The sequence below is a fragment of the Eriocheir sinensis genome, chromosome 38 (genome assembly GCF_024679095.1).
Source record: "Eriocheir sinensis breed Jianghai 21 chromosome 38, ASM2467909v1, whole genome shotgun sequence".
Taxonomy (NCBI): domain Eukaryota; kingdom Metazoa; phylum Arthropoda; class Malacostraca; order Decapoda; family Varunidae; genus Eriocheir; species Eriocheir sinensis.
The window spans coordinates 2,467,372-2,485,889 of NC_066546.1; the positions used below are offsets into that span (position 1 = coordinate 2,467,372).

Genomic DNA, 18,518 nt, shown 5'->3' on the forward strand with positions numbered 1-18,518 from the left:
TTCAGTGCTCATCCATTCTTTTGATCCATTTCATCAGCGGCCTCACCCTAATATCCTCACTATCAGCCCTGCCCTCATACTCTCCTCAGAAAGTCATCCTCATACACTCTTATCACACAGCCATCAGAAGAGTCCATCCCTGCATGTCTCTGTTGTTTTGCTCCCTGCCAGTGTGTGTGTCTCTCTCTCTCTCTCTCTCTCTCTCTCTCTCTCTCTCTCTCTCTCTCTCTCTCTCTCAACAATTGTTTATTGTCATGTAAACATTTTTGTCTTTTTTGCTGCTGTTGCTGCTCCTTCTGTCCCTTCAATGGATGCCTTGAGTGAGTGTGTCTCTCAGCAGCAGTGGCAGCCTGATAATACATGTGTGTGCATTTTGTCCTGGCTCTGAATGCCTTTTTTAGTCTTGCGCTCTTCCTTGTGCTTTTATTTTTATTTTATTTTATCTTTTTTACAGTAGAGGTAACAGCTCAAGGGCAAAAACAAAGATAAAACAAAAAAGCCTGCTCAGCACTGCTCCTGTAAAAGCAAGTTGAAAAAAGACAGTTAACTAGCTAAAAAACGATTTGATAAAAAAGCTATAAACTTGATCTGTTATAAATAGGCTGCAGGCTGGTGTAGGGTGGCAAGGGGCTGGGGCAGGGGGGCAGTGTTCAGGGATGTGCCCCTTGCAGACATACTCAGGAGAAAAGTTGAATTTGTGAACAGTTGTTTGAAGGCAAAGTTCAGGAGCTCAGAGGAGTGCCGGGTCACATTCAGTTACTCAGCAAAATACTTATAAATGGAAGCAGCGTCACACATCAAGATATTTGTTTGTCCATTCCATTCATGTGCATTTTTTTTCTTTTCCTGACTGCACTGTTTATCCTGCAGGTTGTGAGCATTGGCAGCACCTCTGGGCCCGAGGGTGTCAGTGTCTCCCTGTACCGTGGTGACGCTCTCATCCAGTCCACGCAGACCTCCAGTGATGGGTCCTACGTGTTCACACCACTCTCCTCGGGCACATACACGGTGCTGGCCTCGCACCCCACGTGGAGCCTCAGCAAGGACAAGGTGTGTGTGTGTGTGTGTGTATGTATATATATATATATATATATATATATATATATATATATATATATATATATATATATATATATATATATATATACACATGTATAGAGGGTGATGTGTTATAGACCCGGACAGTAAAGTGAAAAATATACATAAAAAAAGGTTATTGAGCTACAGGAGAGATTTTGTGCTTAAAAGAAAGCTTAACTAATTCCCCATCTTATGCTATGAGTTTCATATCTGTAGATATCATAGTATTGGTTTTACAGCCGTTTTTAAAATCCAGAATTCTCTGTCCGGGTCGAGACCGCGTGTTCACGACCGGACGGGGTTGGTCTCAACCCGGACGGATGTTTTGGTCCACCAAAACACACTTACACCAATGTTTTATATTTTTCTTACTAAGAACATCCAGAACATGACACTGAAAGGTGGAATAAAACAATTGGTAGCAAAATATCAATGTAATAAAAATATATATGATAAAAAAAGGTAACTGAATTCCTTAAAACTACGCCTTTTTCTTTCGTATGTTAATATATAGTATTAATATTGGTTTTAGGTTAAAATGAGAGTGATTGACAGAGTCATTTAAAAAAAAAATCCTTCTTATACCTCCGTGTTCTCGACTCGACATCACGTGCACACTGTCCGAGTCGAGACCACACATCATTTTTAAAAATTCGTAAAAATATAAACAATTGGCCTAGGTTAAATATTTCAATTTGGAGAAGTAAACACTAATGGGGGCACATATTAATGCTAAAAATAATTCACTTCCATCAATAAAACACTTGAAAATCACTCGATATTTAGCCGTGGCAAACACCATTCAGCCTTTTCCATGGCTTTATCTCACATATGGTACATTATAGTTGTAAGAACTATGCAATCATTCACTTTTTAATTGGTTTTTCCAGTACACTTAATTTGCATGAATTGTCAAAAATTGTCCGAGTCGAGAACACGGCATAATTTTGTTTAGCGGGCACCCCAAACGAGTCCATTGTTGTTTAGGCACTCCGTATTATCACTGATTTTATGCCAATATGGCTATATTACATAACAAAACTTATCACAAGTTGATCACGCCTTATTCGTGGTCATGGCACAATATATCCTGATGCCGAAAATTAAGATCGCGACCTCTTAAAATCGAAATTCTTACCATGCTTACAAGCGGAGCGTCGGCGGGGAGGTTTGCAAATGGCGTCTAGTTAGGACCGCCCTCCCTCATACGTCATAGCTCTGACGTCATCCTAGGCTCGATCGTTCATTGGTTAATCAAGACTGTCCGGGTCGAGACCTTGTCCGGGTCGTGACCACACGACCCTATATATATATATATATATATATATATATATATATATATATATATATATATATATATATATATATATATATATATATATATATTTTTTTTTACAGCAAAGGAGACAGTTCAAGGGCACACAAAAAGCAAACATTAATTAAAAAAAAAAGCCCGGTACGCACGGCTCCTAAAAAGTATCCAAAGAGGTGGCGAAAGATAGGTCAGTTTCGGAGGAGAGGTGTCCTGATACCCTCCTCTTGAAAGAGTTTAAGTCTTAGGCAGGAGGAAATACAGATGAAGGAAGAGTGTTCCAGAGTTTACCAGCGTGAGGGATGAAAGAGTGAAGATGCTGGTTAACTCTTGCATAAGGGTTTGTACAGTATAGGGATGAGCATGAGTAGAAAGTCGAGTGCAGCAGGGCCGCGGAGGGGGAGGCATGCAGTTAGCAAGTTCAGAAGAGCAGTCAGCGTGGAAATATCGATAGAAGATAGAAAGAGAGGCAACATTGCGGCGGAATTTAAGAGGTAGAAGACTATCAGTATGAGGAGGAGAGCTGATGAGACGAAGAGCCTTAGCCTCCACTCTGTCCAGAAGAGCTGTGTGTGGAGCCCCCCACATGAGATGCATACTCCATACGAGGGCGGACAAGGCCCCTGTATATGGACAGCAACTGTGCAGGGGAGAAGAACTGGCGGAGACGGTACAGAACGCCCAGCCTCGAGGAAGCTGATTTAGTAAGAGATGAGATATGAAGTTTCCAGTTGAGATTTTGAGTTAAGGATAGACCGAGGATGTTTAATGTTGAGGAAGGTGATAGCTGGGTGTTGTCAAAGAATAGGGGATAGTTGTTTGGAAGATTGTGTCGAGTGGATAGGTGAAGAAACTGTGTTTTTGAGGCGTTGAAGGACACCAGGTTCTTCTTGCCCCAATTGGAAATAATAGTAAGGTCTGAGGCTAAGCGTTCTGCAGCCTCCAGCCTTGAATCGTTAAGTTCCTGAAGGGTGGGTCTTCTATTAAAAGAAGTTGAATAATGCAGAGTGGAATCATCGGCGTAGGAATGGATAGGACAGTTCGTTTTGGAAAGAAGATCATCAATGAACAACAGAAAAAGAGTGGGAAATAGGACAGAACCCTGTGGGACACCACTGTTAATAGATTTAGGGGAAGAACAGTGACCGTCTACCACGGTAGAAATAGAACGGTCAGAAAGGAAACTGGAGATAAAGGTACAGAGAGAAGGATAGAAACCATAGGAGGGTAGTTTAGAAAGCAAAGATTTGTGCCAGACCCTATCAAAAGCTTTTGATATGTCCAGCGCAATAGCAAAAGTTTCACCGAAACGGCTAAGAGAGGATGACCAAGAGTCAGTTAAGAAGGCTAGGAGATCACCAGTAGAACGCCCCTTGCGGAACCCATACTGGCGATCAGATAGAAGGTCAGAAGTGGAAAGGTGCTTTTGAATCTTCCGGTTAAGGATTGATTCAAAAGCTTTAGATAGACAAGAAAGTAAAGCTATAGGACGGTAGTTTGAGGGATTGGAGCGGTCACCCTTCTTAGGCACAGGCTGTATGAAGGCATACTGCCAGCAAGAAGGAAAGGTAGATGTTGACAGGCAGAGGCGAAAGAGTTTGACCAGGCAGGGTGACAGCACGGAGGCACAGTTTTTAAGGACAATAGGAGGCACTCCATCAGGTCCATAAGCCTTCTGAGGATTGAGGCCAGAGTGGTCATAGAAAACATCATTTTGAAGAATATTTATAACAGGCATAAAGGAGTCAGAGGGGGGATGAGTAGGAGGAATATGCCCAGAATCGTCCCGAGTGGAGTTTTTAGAAAAAGTTTGAGAGAAGAGTTCAGCCTCAGAGATAGATGAGACGGCAGTGTTGCCGTCAGGACTGAGGAGTGGAGGGAAAGATGAAGAAGTGAAGTTGGAGGAGATGTTTTTGGCTAGATGCCAGAAGTCACGGGAAGAGTTAGAGAAAGCAAGGTTTTGACATTTTCTATTAATGAAAGAATTTTTGGTTAGTCGGAGAATAGATTTGGCACGATTTCGGGCAGAAATGTAAAGTTCATAATTAGCATTAGTTTGAAGGCTCTGGTACCTTTTGTGAGCTACCTCTCTATCATTGACAGCACGAGAACAAGCGTGATTAAACCAAGGCTTTTTAGCGTTAGGAGTAGAGAAAGAACGAGGAATGTATGCCTCCATTCCAAAGACAATCACCTCTGTGATGCGCTGAGCACACACAGAGGGCTCTCTATCCTGGAAGCAATAATCATTCCACGGGAAATCGGAAAAGTACATCCTCAGGTCGTCCCACCGAGCTGAAGCAAAATGCCAGAAGCATCGCCTCCTCTGTGGGTCCAGAGGGTGTACAGGAGCGATAGGACAGGATGCAGAAATAAGATTGTGATCGGAGGAGCCCAACGGAGAGAACAGTTTGACAGAATAAGCAGAAGGGTTTGAGGTAAGGAAGAGGTCTAGAATGATGGGCCGGTCTCCAAGACGGTCGGGAATACGTGCTGGACCAACTGCTCTAGGTCGTTGAGGATAGCAAAGTTGTAGGCTTGTTCACCAGGATGGTCAGTGAAAGAGGATGAAAGCCAAAGCTGGTGGTGAACATTGAAATCTCCTAGGATGGAGATTTCAGCGAAGGGAGAGTGGGTCAAGATGTGCTCCACTTTAGAATTCAAATAGTCAAAGAATTTTACATAGTTGGTAGAGTTAGGTGAGAGATAAACAGCACAGATGTATTTAGTAATAGAATGACAGTGAAGTCTTAACCAGATGGTGGAAAATTCAGAAGAGTCAAGGTCGTGGGCACGAGAGCAAGTGATGTCGCATTCGTAGGCGCAACATCCAGCTTTGGATTGAAATTTAGGATAGAGATAGGAGGGAACAGAGTAGAGATTGTTGTCAGTAGCCTCAGAAACCTGTGTTTCGGTAAGGAAGAGAAGATGAGGTTTAGAGGAGGAGAGATGATGTTCCACAGAATGAAAATTAGAGCGAAGACCGCGAATGTTGCAGAAATTGAGAAGAAAGAGGTTCGAGGAGTTATCAAGACACCTCTCGGGTCAGCAGCCAGAAGGGGAGTCCTCCCTTGGTGTATGTGCGCCATTTTGAAATTTTAATTTTGGGAAAAGGTGTATATGTTGTGAATGTAGTGTGGTGTGGATAAAGAGAGGATCTGTCTTTAGAGAGCATGCTGAACTACTCTCCGGTGTTGGTGAGACAATAGGGAAACAGTTAGTGAGGACATGGGAAGGGTCTGTGGAGGGCTTCAGCTCCCTTCTCACCTCCCATATATACCTCACCGGGAGTGGTTTGCGCCCGTTCGGTAGGTGTCTTCCTACCTACTCCAGCCATATATATATATATATATATATATATATATATATATAGTATATATATATATATATATATATATATATATATATAGATATATATATATATATATATATATATATATATATATATGTGTGTGTGTGCGTGTGTGTGTGTGTTCACCTTGTATTAAGGCCAGGGTCGGGTTCAGGAGTGACAAAAAATTTTTTTCAAAAACCATTTAAAGTTGTTCTATAAACTTTTAAAAACATGTTATGAGTAATGAAAACGGTAGAAAAAAATCTTGGGGTGGCAACATCAGCAGTATATGAGGAAGATGTATGCCCTGGATGTCAAAGGGTGAGGCGTTTTAGCTCTTATTTACTTGCTCCAGAAGAGTGAGAACTGAACAGTGAAACTTTTACAAGTTATCCTACTTATGGCACATTGACAAGGGAGAGGTGGAGACACACAGTCACTCCTCAAGGCCAGTGCTTGCTGACATAGCGACGTGCAAGTGTTGCACGGCGCTGGCTATGAAGTGTATGAAGCTGAGAAGGAAAAAAGAAGGCAGAAAAGGCAGAAGAAGAGAGCAAGAAAAGACAAGAAGGCATCACCTATGAGGCAGGAGGAGGTGACCTGTAGCTGACACGTGCGACACGAGCCGTGTCAGGATATATTTATTTTTCTATATTTCTACGAAGAAGTGTTTACTTTTTGTTTATTGTGTAAACATCACTATATGCTGGAAAAAGCTCATTCAGAGAGAATAAAAATGAGTTATTACCAACCAAAGTGTTTGATGGCCAATACCTCAAAACATGAATATTCAGCTTAAAAAATTTTTGTACATTCCAAATCAGATGATATTTCCATGAAACTGTGTGTATACATGGATAATTTTATGCTCTTGAAAGTTACGGTCTTTAATTTGAAACATTTCTTAATGTAAAATAAGGAAAAATAAATTTATCATGTAAAACGTGGATACGGAATCATACTGAGTTCAGATATAATTTTTTTTTTTTTTAAATAGATAAATTATAATTTTTAAAAATTGACACCGTAACTTGTTTAGTCAACCATTAAACCATTGCCACCTATATTTTCATACATCTAAGATAAAAAATATTTAATGTAGAACAATTATTTTGCCTGACATGTCATGTCATGAATATGACATGACATGACATACCGACAGCATTCTTATCCAGGGAGAATAAAGATACCCAAAAGTGCAAGTTAGCTGTAAAGTTTGAACTCTATATTTCCAATAGTTTATTTTTGACAAATATTTCTTTGAAAACCCGAATTGTATGCATCTTGTTGTATTCACTTTGTTTTCACCTTGTGTTCACTTAGTTGTATAGTCACCTCTTGATTAACATGAGAGTTACGTTCTTGGTGATGTCGTGTTATTTAAAATCGCGTTATTTAAACATAATTTCCCCATAAAAACAATAGTAATAGGGGGGTTATGTTCCTGGACACTGGGAAAGTCTGCCTATTTTGGGGATTTTGTTACTCTAACCTTAAAAAAACACATTATTAATACATTAGGAGGTCACGGAAACAACGAAACCACACGTTCTCATTTTATTTACATGTGATCTTAATCTTGATCTTGATGTCACAAGTGGCTTGGGATTTCTTCCCAGCCAGCCACTTTCAACACTCGACACGCGTTGGCCACCGTCCCTCCTCACCCCACGCTCCCATCACCAGCCGCTCTCTTCACCCACCACTCTCCGCCTCACTTGCTTCCTTTCTCTTCCTCTGACTGGTCATCGTCGTCGTCGTGACTAGTTGTCTGCCGAATCCTCATCCCACTCTCCCTCCTCACCCTGCTCTCCTTCCTCACTCGTGTCTCCTTCCTCCCTCATCTCTCCTTCCTCTTCCTCCGACTCCTGGACCTCTACTGTCTTCTTTCGGAAGAATTGATCAAGTTTTGTCTGGGTTGTCAACTTTTTCTTTCCTGTGAGAAGGTGGAAGGATGCTTGGGTGTCATAGTAGAGGTGAAAATGCAGTGTATTCCAGAGAAATGTTTCACTCACAGTGCGAGCTAGCTTCAGACTGAGGAGAAACAGCGTCTCAGCACAGTTCCCGCCAGAAGTAGCATGAGTGCTCGCGATGTCATTGATTAAATGCGCATTAAATCGAAAATATCGCATTAGTTATGTTAATTTATTTAACTCGTGTTAAATAAAAAAACATGTTGTTCAACCCCCAGGGTGCCAGTGCCGTATATCTACGGTGGCGGGTAGGCGCTCACTGTGTGCCAACACCGTATATCTACGGCAACAATTTAGAAAAATCGCCGTGGCCTTATTTTGCCTGAGAAGCTTTTCATACTTTGTCAGGACTCTATTCATATCTTCACCCCCCCCACCAAGCCTCTAGGGATCCTGAGGGTACGGGTCCCTTTCCTGACCTGACCGCAGTGCAGGGAGGATGTCTCGCCGTGCAAAGCATATTTTGCGAACGTCTAACTTTGCTCGTGCCCTTGATGAGGCCCCTAGTGACTTCACGGATAGTGATTCGAGTGACTTTGAGTCTGATAGTGACCTTGATAAAGATTATACATATAGTGATAGTGGTAGCTCGAGTGGTGAGGAAAGTGATGCCGATGCCTTGCCACTCGCATTATGCCTGAACAAGGAGGGTTTTCGAACCCTCTGCTGCCTCTTAGGCCAAAAGGCTGAAGTTTGATAGACGAGCTCCCTGGGGCGAGTAAGTCTATGGGATGTAACACTCCAAATATCGGAAACTTCCGGCGCCTAGAAATCATGGAAATTTTAAGAAGTGAGTAGTAAAATGTATCAATTATGTGTTGTCCAATCATTCTGAACACTTTTCTGCAAAAAACAAAAAATCCAAATTTGCTTGGCACCAGGGGAAGGTTTTTGTGAAAAATGCGTGGCACCGAGGGGGTTAAACTTGTGTTAATCAAGAGGTGACTGTAAAGTAAACCATCAGTTATCCAGGTGCACCGTATCCGACCTCGCCCATATCCGGGAGTTTTCAAAAACATTTGATTTTTTCCAAAAATAAAAAAAAATGTTGCGCGCCGACAAAAGTTCAAATTGCCCGTGTGATGCCTCTAAGCCCTGCCCGGGCGGCATACCGCACCCATAAGGCGTGCCCCAGCTTGCACGTAGCAATGATATTGACATCCAGGTGCAAAGGTTCACAGGAAAGTTGTGTGCTTTGCAGTACAACTGGCACGTAAACGTTCTTGCCGAGCGCTGCAGACCATATCGAAGTGACGAGAGGCAAGGCAGTGCAGGTTTAAATGGCGGGAGTGTCAAAGGACTGTTTAAATGAAACACACAGTGTGAACCCTAGATGACTGCCTAAATCCAGACTGGACTAGGTGAGTAGGGCTCCTTCCCCGTGGAGAAGGCGTGCGGGTCCGCTAGCACTCCTGCGGGAGTGAGGGGGGAATAAGAAATGCGGATAAGTACCGCCCTCGGTCCGACATGTGAAAGAATAATTTTAGCATGCTTATGGTAAGTGAGTAAAGGGGCCTGCAGGGGTTCGGGAGTCATGTGGGCCAGCCCGATCTGGAGGTGCAGGCTGGCCGTAAATTGTGGTTACTTCTTGTGGCTGGCTTCCCCGTGGTCCCGCTGGATGCACTGTGCAGGGGGTACCCGCCCCCCTTGGATCACAAAGGCAACACAGTGTAACTAAACAGCCACAGATCACCGCGCAAGCGGATGTGCCAGGTTGTCATTGACTCCTTGGTTATCCTCCCCACTCACATTCAGAGTGGGGCGGCTTGGCGTACTTGCCTGGCGACTGTGGGCCTTCGGGCTCATTGCCGGGCTCAAAAGGGTAGCGCCCTGGGGTGCCTGCCCGGGCATCCGTATACAAGCCTGCTTTGAGCACTTAATGCCCGTTGCCAGCCTGGACTGCATCGGGAATCGCTCTGGTATGTACTTCTGGTTGACCTGGGTGGTAAAGCCCGCGGTGCTCATAGCCACGAGGTTACTAACGCAGCTATGCAGCGATAAAGCTGTGGGCACGCACTTTAGAACACAGAGCGTCGGCCTTCCAGTTTTGTAAAACTGGACTCATAAAAAGTTTCTTGTGGCAGTGCTGGGTCTGCTAGAAAGCCTACGTGGTAAACACGATGGTGCAGATTTGGGCAGTTAAGCTGCCACAAATACCTGGGCTTTTCTGGGTTGGGTCCGGGGCCCACTGCTGTGATTGGCCAGGCAGGGGAACATTAGCTGCTGCCTGTGAACACGGGGCTAGGCACCCCAGCAATGGGTTAGCAGCTGAGGCTGTCGCGCCTAATTGCTGAATCCCAAGTAACAGATCCCCCCAAGGTGCAGCAGGACTGCGATAAGCCAGGGAGAGATTGCCGCGAGTTCTAGCCGTGATGACGCTGCTCGAACCCTTTTCTCAGTGCCCGGAGCACGTCAATCACGCGCATTTCACTCCCTGGTGCAGTCTGACTGCTACAAAGCATATTATGAGTAGGCTATGGACAGAAGCACCTATGCAGTACTCTGTCATTGCCTTTATGGCAGGCCATGATCGAAAGTTGGGTTTTCGGGTCTGTAGACTTAACCTACGCCATATCCGGGTTTTTCCCATATCCGAGTGCCCCCGTGGCTCTATTAACCTGGATACGAGAGGGTTTACTGTATTCACCTTGTGTTCACCTTGTGTTCACCTAGTTGTATTCACCTTGTTGTATTCACATAGTTGTTGTATGCTGGATTTGAATTAGTCTTGTGTTATACTGTCTCCAGTCTACCTTTATCCAGCTTTATTTTGTATTATTTATTTATTTATTTTCTGTGTGTGTGTGTGTGTGTTCAGTCTGTGATGCCGGTAGGCTTTTTTGGTGAGCCTGGTGGTAGGCTCCAGCCTATTATTGTGCAGGCAAGTGTTTATAGCATCACCATTTTTTTGGCTCATGCTGTCCCCCAGAGCTCATCTTTCATCCTCTTCAGAGTTAATCTAGAGTCCGGGTTGATAGGTGGTCTTCAGGACTGCATGTGGGTGGGTAGTCTTAGGCCACACGGTGATGACTAAAAATTGTCAGCTTGTGGCAACATCTGGGCTTTGAACCCAGGTCCTCCTGGACGCTGCACCCACACGCTTGCCACTCAATTGCAGATGTTCCCTACCTGCACCGCCACCTCAGCCACTTCATTCCAAATATCAGTACCTCTATGTGGAAAAATAAATTTACTGACATTATTACTACATCAAGTCTTCCTTAACTTGTATTCATGACCTATGCTTCCTGTATCTCCTCTAGTCAGAAGGGCCTCCCTGTCCACCTTGTCTAGCCCCCTCACAGCATCATTACTATGTCTCCTCTCTTCTGTCTTCACATGTTGTTGATTTCAAAGTATCCCATCTCTTCCTGTGGTGGCTCTACCAAGCTTGGCAGCAGTTTAGTTGCTGCTTTTTGTATAATTTTAAGCTTTCTTAGATGCTTTTTCCCAATACAGTGACCAGATAACACTGCCTTCACACTTTGTCAATTTCAATATATTCAATCTCTCCTCCTGTGGTGGCTCTGGCAAGCTTGGCACCAGTTTAGGTGTAGTCTTTTGTATCATTACAAGCTTCCTTATGTGCTTTTTTTTCCTGTTCGGTGACCAGACAACAGCATACTCAGGCCTAGGTCATATTTTTGTCCACATAATTAAAAGCTGCTCATATTTTTCTTTGTCTCTGGTGATCTTGTTGGTGTACCTTTCTAGGTTGTCTTGTTTTGGTACTCCCATGATCTTCCCTTCTTTAACTTTGCTCATTTTCTCATTTCACAGCTCCATCTGGGTCATATCTTATTTTCTTCCATCTTCACAGCATGACCCTTCTTATAGTCTGTTCAGAGCATGTTGGTTCAAGGTGTGGCAGATTCCTGAATTCCCTTGAGTGTGGCGCTGCCAGTTCGACCTCCAATAATCAGATTAGCACCGTCTCCCTACCTACCCACCCACAACCCATCTGTTTATCTCTCTCTCTCCCTCTCTACCCGGGGGAGGGACCTAAGGGGACACGCCGACCACCACCACCACCACCACCACCACCAAAACATGGCAACATGGGAAAAAATCGCTGCCACATGTCATAGAATTTATACAAATAGTTGTTATAATCCTAAACATCAACACTCATTGTACTATGTAACTTCCTTTACTATATACAGAATATATAAAATATAATTTTCAAATAGCACATGGATGGGAAATAAGAGACGCATGTATGAAGGTTGATTTGGCAACATGGCTAGAGGTAAACGACGATACCAGCTCCACCCTGAACCGACTTCATGCTCTGAACAGACTATTGCATTAAATTCTATATGCATGCATGGGTGTGTATGTGTGTGGCAATAGCTCTCCTTTGCTTCTCCAGGGGAGCTGTCAGGCAGAGTACCATTATATTTCATTCAAATATTTAAAATAATTTCCTACAGAAATATAGCAGAGGAGGAAGGATTGCTCATCTTGTTGCATATCCTGCAGACTGAAACCATTATAGGAAAGACCTGGCAACTCCAAGTTCTCTTTGACATTGTCTCATCAAGTTGATGCAAGGTTGAGGAAAATCAGGCTTCCAGTGATACAAGATCCATACTGTGTCAGCTTCATCTTTGGCAAATGACTTTGGATGAATGTTAGCACATACCATTCCAGAAACAGTCCTTTATGTGAGGGCAGCTGTGTTATTTACTTTATTGATGTTGCTGACAGGGAGGCAGCCACATGCTGCCAGCCAGCAGCCATTTCCTCAGTCAAGGTGCATCTGTAGGAAGGGTTTTTTTCACCACCCCTCAGCTGCTGCCTCCGTGCCAACGTTTAATTTGAGTTTGTTTGTGTTGAAAATGAACTTGAAGTATTAGAAATGTGTGCTTAGTTTATAGTCATGTGTATCGTACATCACTAGAAGCGTGATTTTGTTGTCCTTTGGGTTGATGAAAGGACTGTGTGCCAGGTTTTCCTTACAGTGACTTTACAAGAAATGCAGCTAGATGAGTGATGTTTTCTTATAAATTACTTGTATTATATGAATGAAGTATTCTCTGCCTCACAACTCCCATAGAAAAGCAAAGAAAAGCTATTAATTGCCTTTCTGTCTGTTCCAGTCATGGGAACAGACAGGGAGGGCTGTCCTCTGCCTCCCTCACTGTACAATTTTCTCTTGAAGGAGAGCATCAAATTGGTGTTTGTGACATTCCTGTATTTATCGAGAAGATTTCATTCCTTCTGTTCACCAGCTCACTGTTCCTCCCTCAGGTGACAGTAGAGGTTGCAGATGAGAACGGTGATGCCGGCGCCTCCATTGTGGTGGGCGGCTACTCCCTCTCTGGCTCTGTCATTACTGACGGACAGCCGACCTCGGGGGTCAACTTTGTCCTCCACGCACAAGACAGCTTGGTGGCACAGCCAGGTGAGGCGGCTGCTTGCAGCATTGTGCAAGGAATAACAGCACATAACTCCTTTCTTTTTGTAGGTTATAGCAATGCAACAGGGAGGCTCAAGAGTTAAAGTTAATTGTAAAGCATTGTCATGATAGAAGTATGACTTAGAACAGTGACACTTACGCAATAATCTAAATAAGAGATGTGCAAAGAGGAGTGGAGAGAAAATTACTTAGTTTAATATTTAGAGACAGGAAGCGAGCATCATGCATTATTGCCTGTTAGCCAGGAGTATTTAGGGTTACCGTTTGTGTTTCCAGCCTGCACGTCTGGGAGTCCTGCCGGCTACGAGAACACTGTGGCCCTGCCAGCTGTTTGTTACATGGTTTCTGATGTTAGTGGCTCCTTCTCCTTCGGCCTGGTCCCCCCCGGCACCTACACCCTCGCCCCGTACTTCCACTCCCCCACCACCAAGTATGAGGTCACACCAAGCAAGGTGGAAGTCACTGTTGGCCACAATGATGTCCTCCTGCAGCAGCCATTCAAGGTAAACACAAACCGGGAAAGTCTAAATGAAGGTTGTCTTGAGACTTGGTTAAGTGGTAGGTGGCTGAAGGGCTTTAATAAAGGTCATGTACATTTTTATTTTATTATGTATTTTCAGCTCCAGCAGGCTAACCTGCCCCTAACATTGGCCCCATCCCATCTTGCCAAGGCAGCTTCAGTAATCCCTCTCACTTTGAGTTGATTTGGCTGTAGTGAGGCGTAGTTGCGGAAATTAGTTATTTTTCAGTTTCTGACTTATTTCTGTAAGAGGCACAGGTAAGAGCCTGTTTTAGATATCAGTGACTCAGCTGCAGAAATTGCTACTGTAGGTCTTGCTCTGCTCATGCTGCCCTGCTGGTCCTCTTGACTGGTGTTGCTGCAGTGCATATTGATCAGTGGTCTGTGGTGCTCTGGATAGCATGTGGGTAGTCTTTGGCCACTTGGCAATGGCTTTAAATTGTGGTGCTCCCTGCTGAAGTGAAGTAAGTGACATGGGGATCAATCTTGAGATTTCTCTTGCCTCGCATCGACCAACTATTCAGGCGTTCTGAGGCAACTTTTCAGACTAAAATTGAAAGAAGTTGTGGCATTATGGTTAATTTTTTTCAAATATATGCCTAGGAAAAGAGCAGAAACAGTGGGATCAGAAACTCCGGGCGGTAGTGAGGCAAAGCCACAAGAGGAGTGATGAACCAATCACCTCACAGTAGTTCAGGGTTATGTGACTCTGTCAGCCAATCAGCGGGCACAGCGGGCCTCACTCGCTCTCCCTTTCCACATCTACAAGGCAAGGCTTACTCTCCCTCCAATATACTCTCACTACATCAAATCATGCATTTGTACTCCTTTTTGCTCTTATTTTTAAAATTTGTTTTGTCACTATTGCAGAGTCTTTCAAGCGATGATGAAGGCATTGCCTCACCCTCTGATGTTCGCAAGAGAGCTAGGAAGGAGAGGGAATAGAAGAAAAACTTGGCGAAAGAGAAGCATAATCTGTGGAAAGAATATATGTCTACGTATATGGAGAAAGCCATGGCTAAAGGATCCATAAAATAACAATGATATCCCCAAATTAACCCAACCGCTGCGATTGGCATGGATTTGGCTTTCACTGGTAGCCTGGAAACATATACTTCCAGCTGTTTCTCTGTCTCTGTGGTAGATAATGGAGTGTTTCCCTTGTGGTATTAGTATGCCAGATATCCCCTCCCAAGGTGCATGACTACATTTTTCTTCATTGAATTGTAGCAGCCACTTTTTCTTTTTGTTCCATTCCTGTAGCTTGGTGATGTCTTCTTGCAGGAAATCCACAGTCAAGGGGTTAATACTGTCACTGTATGCTCTTTTTCAACTGCGTGTCACTTGCCTCGCTCCTGCTCGGGTTTGACTCGGGGCAAATATGAGCAATGCTCACCCAACTTCAATTGCAATTTTCTCATTTTCTTGTGTGTGTTGCTTGTCTCACTTCAGCAGGGAGCACCTCAATTGTCAGCTGGTAAAAACAGGACTCAAACATGGGACTCCAAGTTCAGTACATCCACATGGTGACCCCTTGGCCTCTGCCTCCCTAAATAGCAGTATCTGGTAGTAGAGGAGCAGGGTAGGACTAATAATGGGTTTGGGTTAGATTAATTCATATTCAGTAACAATACAGGCAAGAAGTGGTTCACCAGTAGAGTGGTGGTGAGTGGAACAGGGTTGACAGGCATGTAGTGAACAGTAATGTAACGCCTTTAGGAAAAGCTTTGATGAAATACAGTCATCCCCCGCCGTTCGCGGGTATTTCGTTCCCGGACTTCGGCGCGATGCGCGAAACCGCGAACGGCGGGACTATAACCCTATGGGAAAATATGCATTTGGGGAAGTCACCTCTGACACGTCATATAAAACATGTTTTTTTCGTTCTTTTTAATGACTGAAATGAGACAAGACCTTGTTAGACAACAATATGTAATCAACACTCACCCTGGGGTCAAAATTTAGTAGCACAGAAGACCCAAAAGTAGCCCAATTTGCGATAAGTAGCCCAATCTGGCAACAATGCAGTGTGGCGGCGCGTGAATTTTTTTTTTTTAGAATAATGTTGCTATGAGAAAATCTCGACCAATAGCAGTCGTCCCTGAGTGAGCTGCTGGCCAATAGGAAAGCATGACGTCACAGTCTAACCGTGACGTCACTCAGGAGCAACCTAACGTCCATTGCCCCGCCTCCCTCCTCTCTCCCTTCCCCCCTCCTCTCTGCCTCCCTCCCTCCCTCCTCTCTGCCTTCCTCCCTCCTCTCTCCCTTCCCCCCTCCTCTCTGCCTCCCTCCCTCCTCTCTGCCTCCCTCCCTCCTCTCTGCCTCCCTCCCTCCCTCCTCTCTGCCTTCCTCCCTCCTCTCTCCCTTCCCCTCCTCTCTGCCTCCCTCCCTCCTCTCTCCCTTCCCCCCTCCTCTCTGCCTCCCTCCCTCCCTCCTCTCTGCATTCCTCCCTCCTCTCTCCTTCCCCCTCCTCTCTGCCTCCTCCCTCCCTCCTCTCTGCCTTCCTCCTCCTCTCTCCTCCCTCTCTGCCTCCCTCCTCCTCTGCCTTCCTATTTAGCGTCAATGCATCCACAGATATCGCTGAAACTGGGGTCACGATAAGCGGGGGTTCACAATTAGTTGACCGCGAATACGCGAAACCGCGATGGGTGAGACCGCGAACGGCGGGGGGTGACTGTATGAATAGGAAGGATAAGTGGTGACAGGCTTGCGGGAGCTGCCCTGTGTGATTGCCCATCAGTTGATCTGACCTTTTCTTCAAGATGTTTATTGCATTGATACTGATTACATGATTGCCAAAGTTGCTCCATTCAGCCACATTTCTGTTACTCTCTTCATGAATCATTCCTTGCTTGTCTCTATATTGTATCTGAATTTCAATAATGTGTTGCTTAAGTTTTCCCTTGGTTGTGTTTATAGGTGGAAGGGTTCAGCATGAGCGGCCGAGTGACCAAGAGCGCCGGCGGCCAGGTGGTGGCGGGTGCCCGGGTGGTTCTGGACCGGGGGAGGGCGACTGTCACCGATGAGGACGGACTCTACTACTTTGAGAACATTCAGTCTGGGAAGCACAAAATCAAAGTCACGGCAGGTTTGTTTGTTTCTTTTTTTTTTTTTACTGGAAAAGCTCAAAGGCAACAAAAAAAGTAAAGAAACCCCCCGCTAATCGCTGCTCCTATAAAATCAAAAGTAAAGAATGGTCATATGTTACTCAGGTTACTCAGGGCAGCGAGTGAGTGGTGATATGCCCCCAGGTGTATGCTCCCCATTAGTTAGTTAGTTAATCAAGTTTCTTCCAGGCTTATTGATCACTCGTCAAGTTCAAACTTGCATTGATCTTTGTCTGCTACTGTGCATCAATTCAGGTTAATGAAATATCCTACTTACTGATCTATGGCTCTGACACCCTGCTCCCCTCAGGTTAATTTCAGGTGTTTTGATCGGTCGTCAAGTTTGGAGTATCACAAAGCAAACTGACTGTTGTTCACTACTGTACATCAATTTAGACTAAAGAAATGTCCTGCCTATCTCTCCATGGCTCTGATGCCCTGCTCCCCGAGGCACTTGAGAGGGTGGCCAAGACAGAAGAATCTCCAGTTTCTTTTATACACTTTCTTATTACAACATTCACTCCCTCCCTTCCACCTCCCCTGCAAGTATTCATCAGTTCTATTAATCCACCTTACCATTTGTCCCCCTACCACCCCCTGCCCTCCCATTTGACTCACAGGCCCATATTCTCCAGCATTTTGGGGCTTACACACCCTCATTTGATAAGGCTTTGGTAGAGGTTGTGGGTATTTCCATGGATAGTTGTATTAGCCAAGTGGTAGTTTGACAAGGCTTCCGCACTGAGAGTGTGAAAAGCACTCATGAGAACCCGACTAAGCCCGCGGCCACACAGGGAGCGAGAAAGAGAGTGAGAGCAAGAGCGAGAGCGGTGGCCGAACTGGTAGCGTACTGGGCCCACATTCACTGCGTGATGGACGACGTGGGTTCGAATCCCCACGCTACCACTCGGATTTTTCAGTCACCGCCGAGTGGCTTAAAACTACCCACATGCTGTCCTGAAGACCACCCATCAACCCGGACTCTAGAGGAAGCCATCCAAGCGAATCAAGAACGAGTTCCGGGGGGCAGCATGAGCCAATGCAAGATGGCGCCACTATAAACACTCGCCTGCGCCAGAACGGGCTGGGCCGACCATCAGGCCCCATCTGGAAGAAGCCTTGGGCCGACCATCAGACCCCACCAGGAAGATGCCTACTGGCGCAACAGGCAACAACATAAAAAAAAAAAAAAAAAAAAAAGCAAGGTGAATTTCTGTGGCCACACGAAAAGCGAGGCGAGGCGAGGGTTGTCATAGCAACACGGTCCACAGAGCAATATAGCCTAACAACACTGTACCCTCCTCGCACCCATCCCAGGTGGCGCACACAAGGGATGAGGTGAAAAGTTTTCATAAACAGTTCCGTGCTTCACTTATTTGGCGTTTTATGAAAAATCTGTATACACCATCGTGTTCAGGAGGCTTTTCTCTATAAGATGAAATTGTTTATTTTAGTGCTCATTTCATAGCCGCTGCAAGTGGTAGCTATATGTAAAATGTGTTATAAACATTACGGAGTGATTCTTTAAATTCAACTTGTCACTATTTATTTAGTTTATGTTTTATTGAGTTTTCACAAACATATTCGAGTTCTGCAATCACTGCTGCGTTTAACAGTGCTAACCAAAATGTCCTATCTAGTGTATGGGTTGAGTTACTGCAAATAATATAGAAGCACGTCTGTGATGTCACTCCTGACCGAGCAATCTCGCGCGAGAAAAGTTATCAGTCAACTCTTCTCGCTTTCTCGCCATTACCTGCTTGCTGCCAG

At 44.7% G+C, this 18,518-nt stretch overlaps 1 protein-coding gene across 1 annotated transcript in view; it reads left to right on the forward strand.

Moving 5' to 3' along the window:
- Window positions 1-18,518, forward strand: part of LOC127008537 (nodal modulator 1-like) — a 60,449-nt gene that overhangs the window by 16,951 nt on the left and 24,980 nt on the right. The window contains exons 4-7 of the mRNA XM_050880706.1: window positions 871-1,050; window positions 12,953-13,106; window positions 13,398-13,624; window positions 16,561-16,729. Of these exons, the coding sequence (XP_050736663.1) occupies window positions 871-1,050; window positions 12,953-13,106; window positions 13,398-13,624; window positions 16,561-16,729 (730 nt within the window). The remainder of the gene's footprint in view (window positions 1-870; window positions 1,051-12,952; window positions 13,107-13,397; window positions 13,625-16,560; window positions 16,730-18,518) is intronic.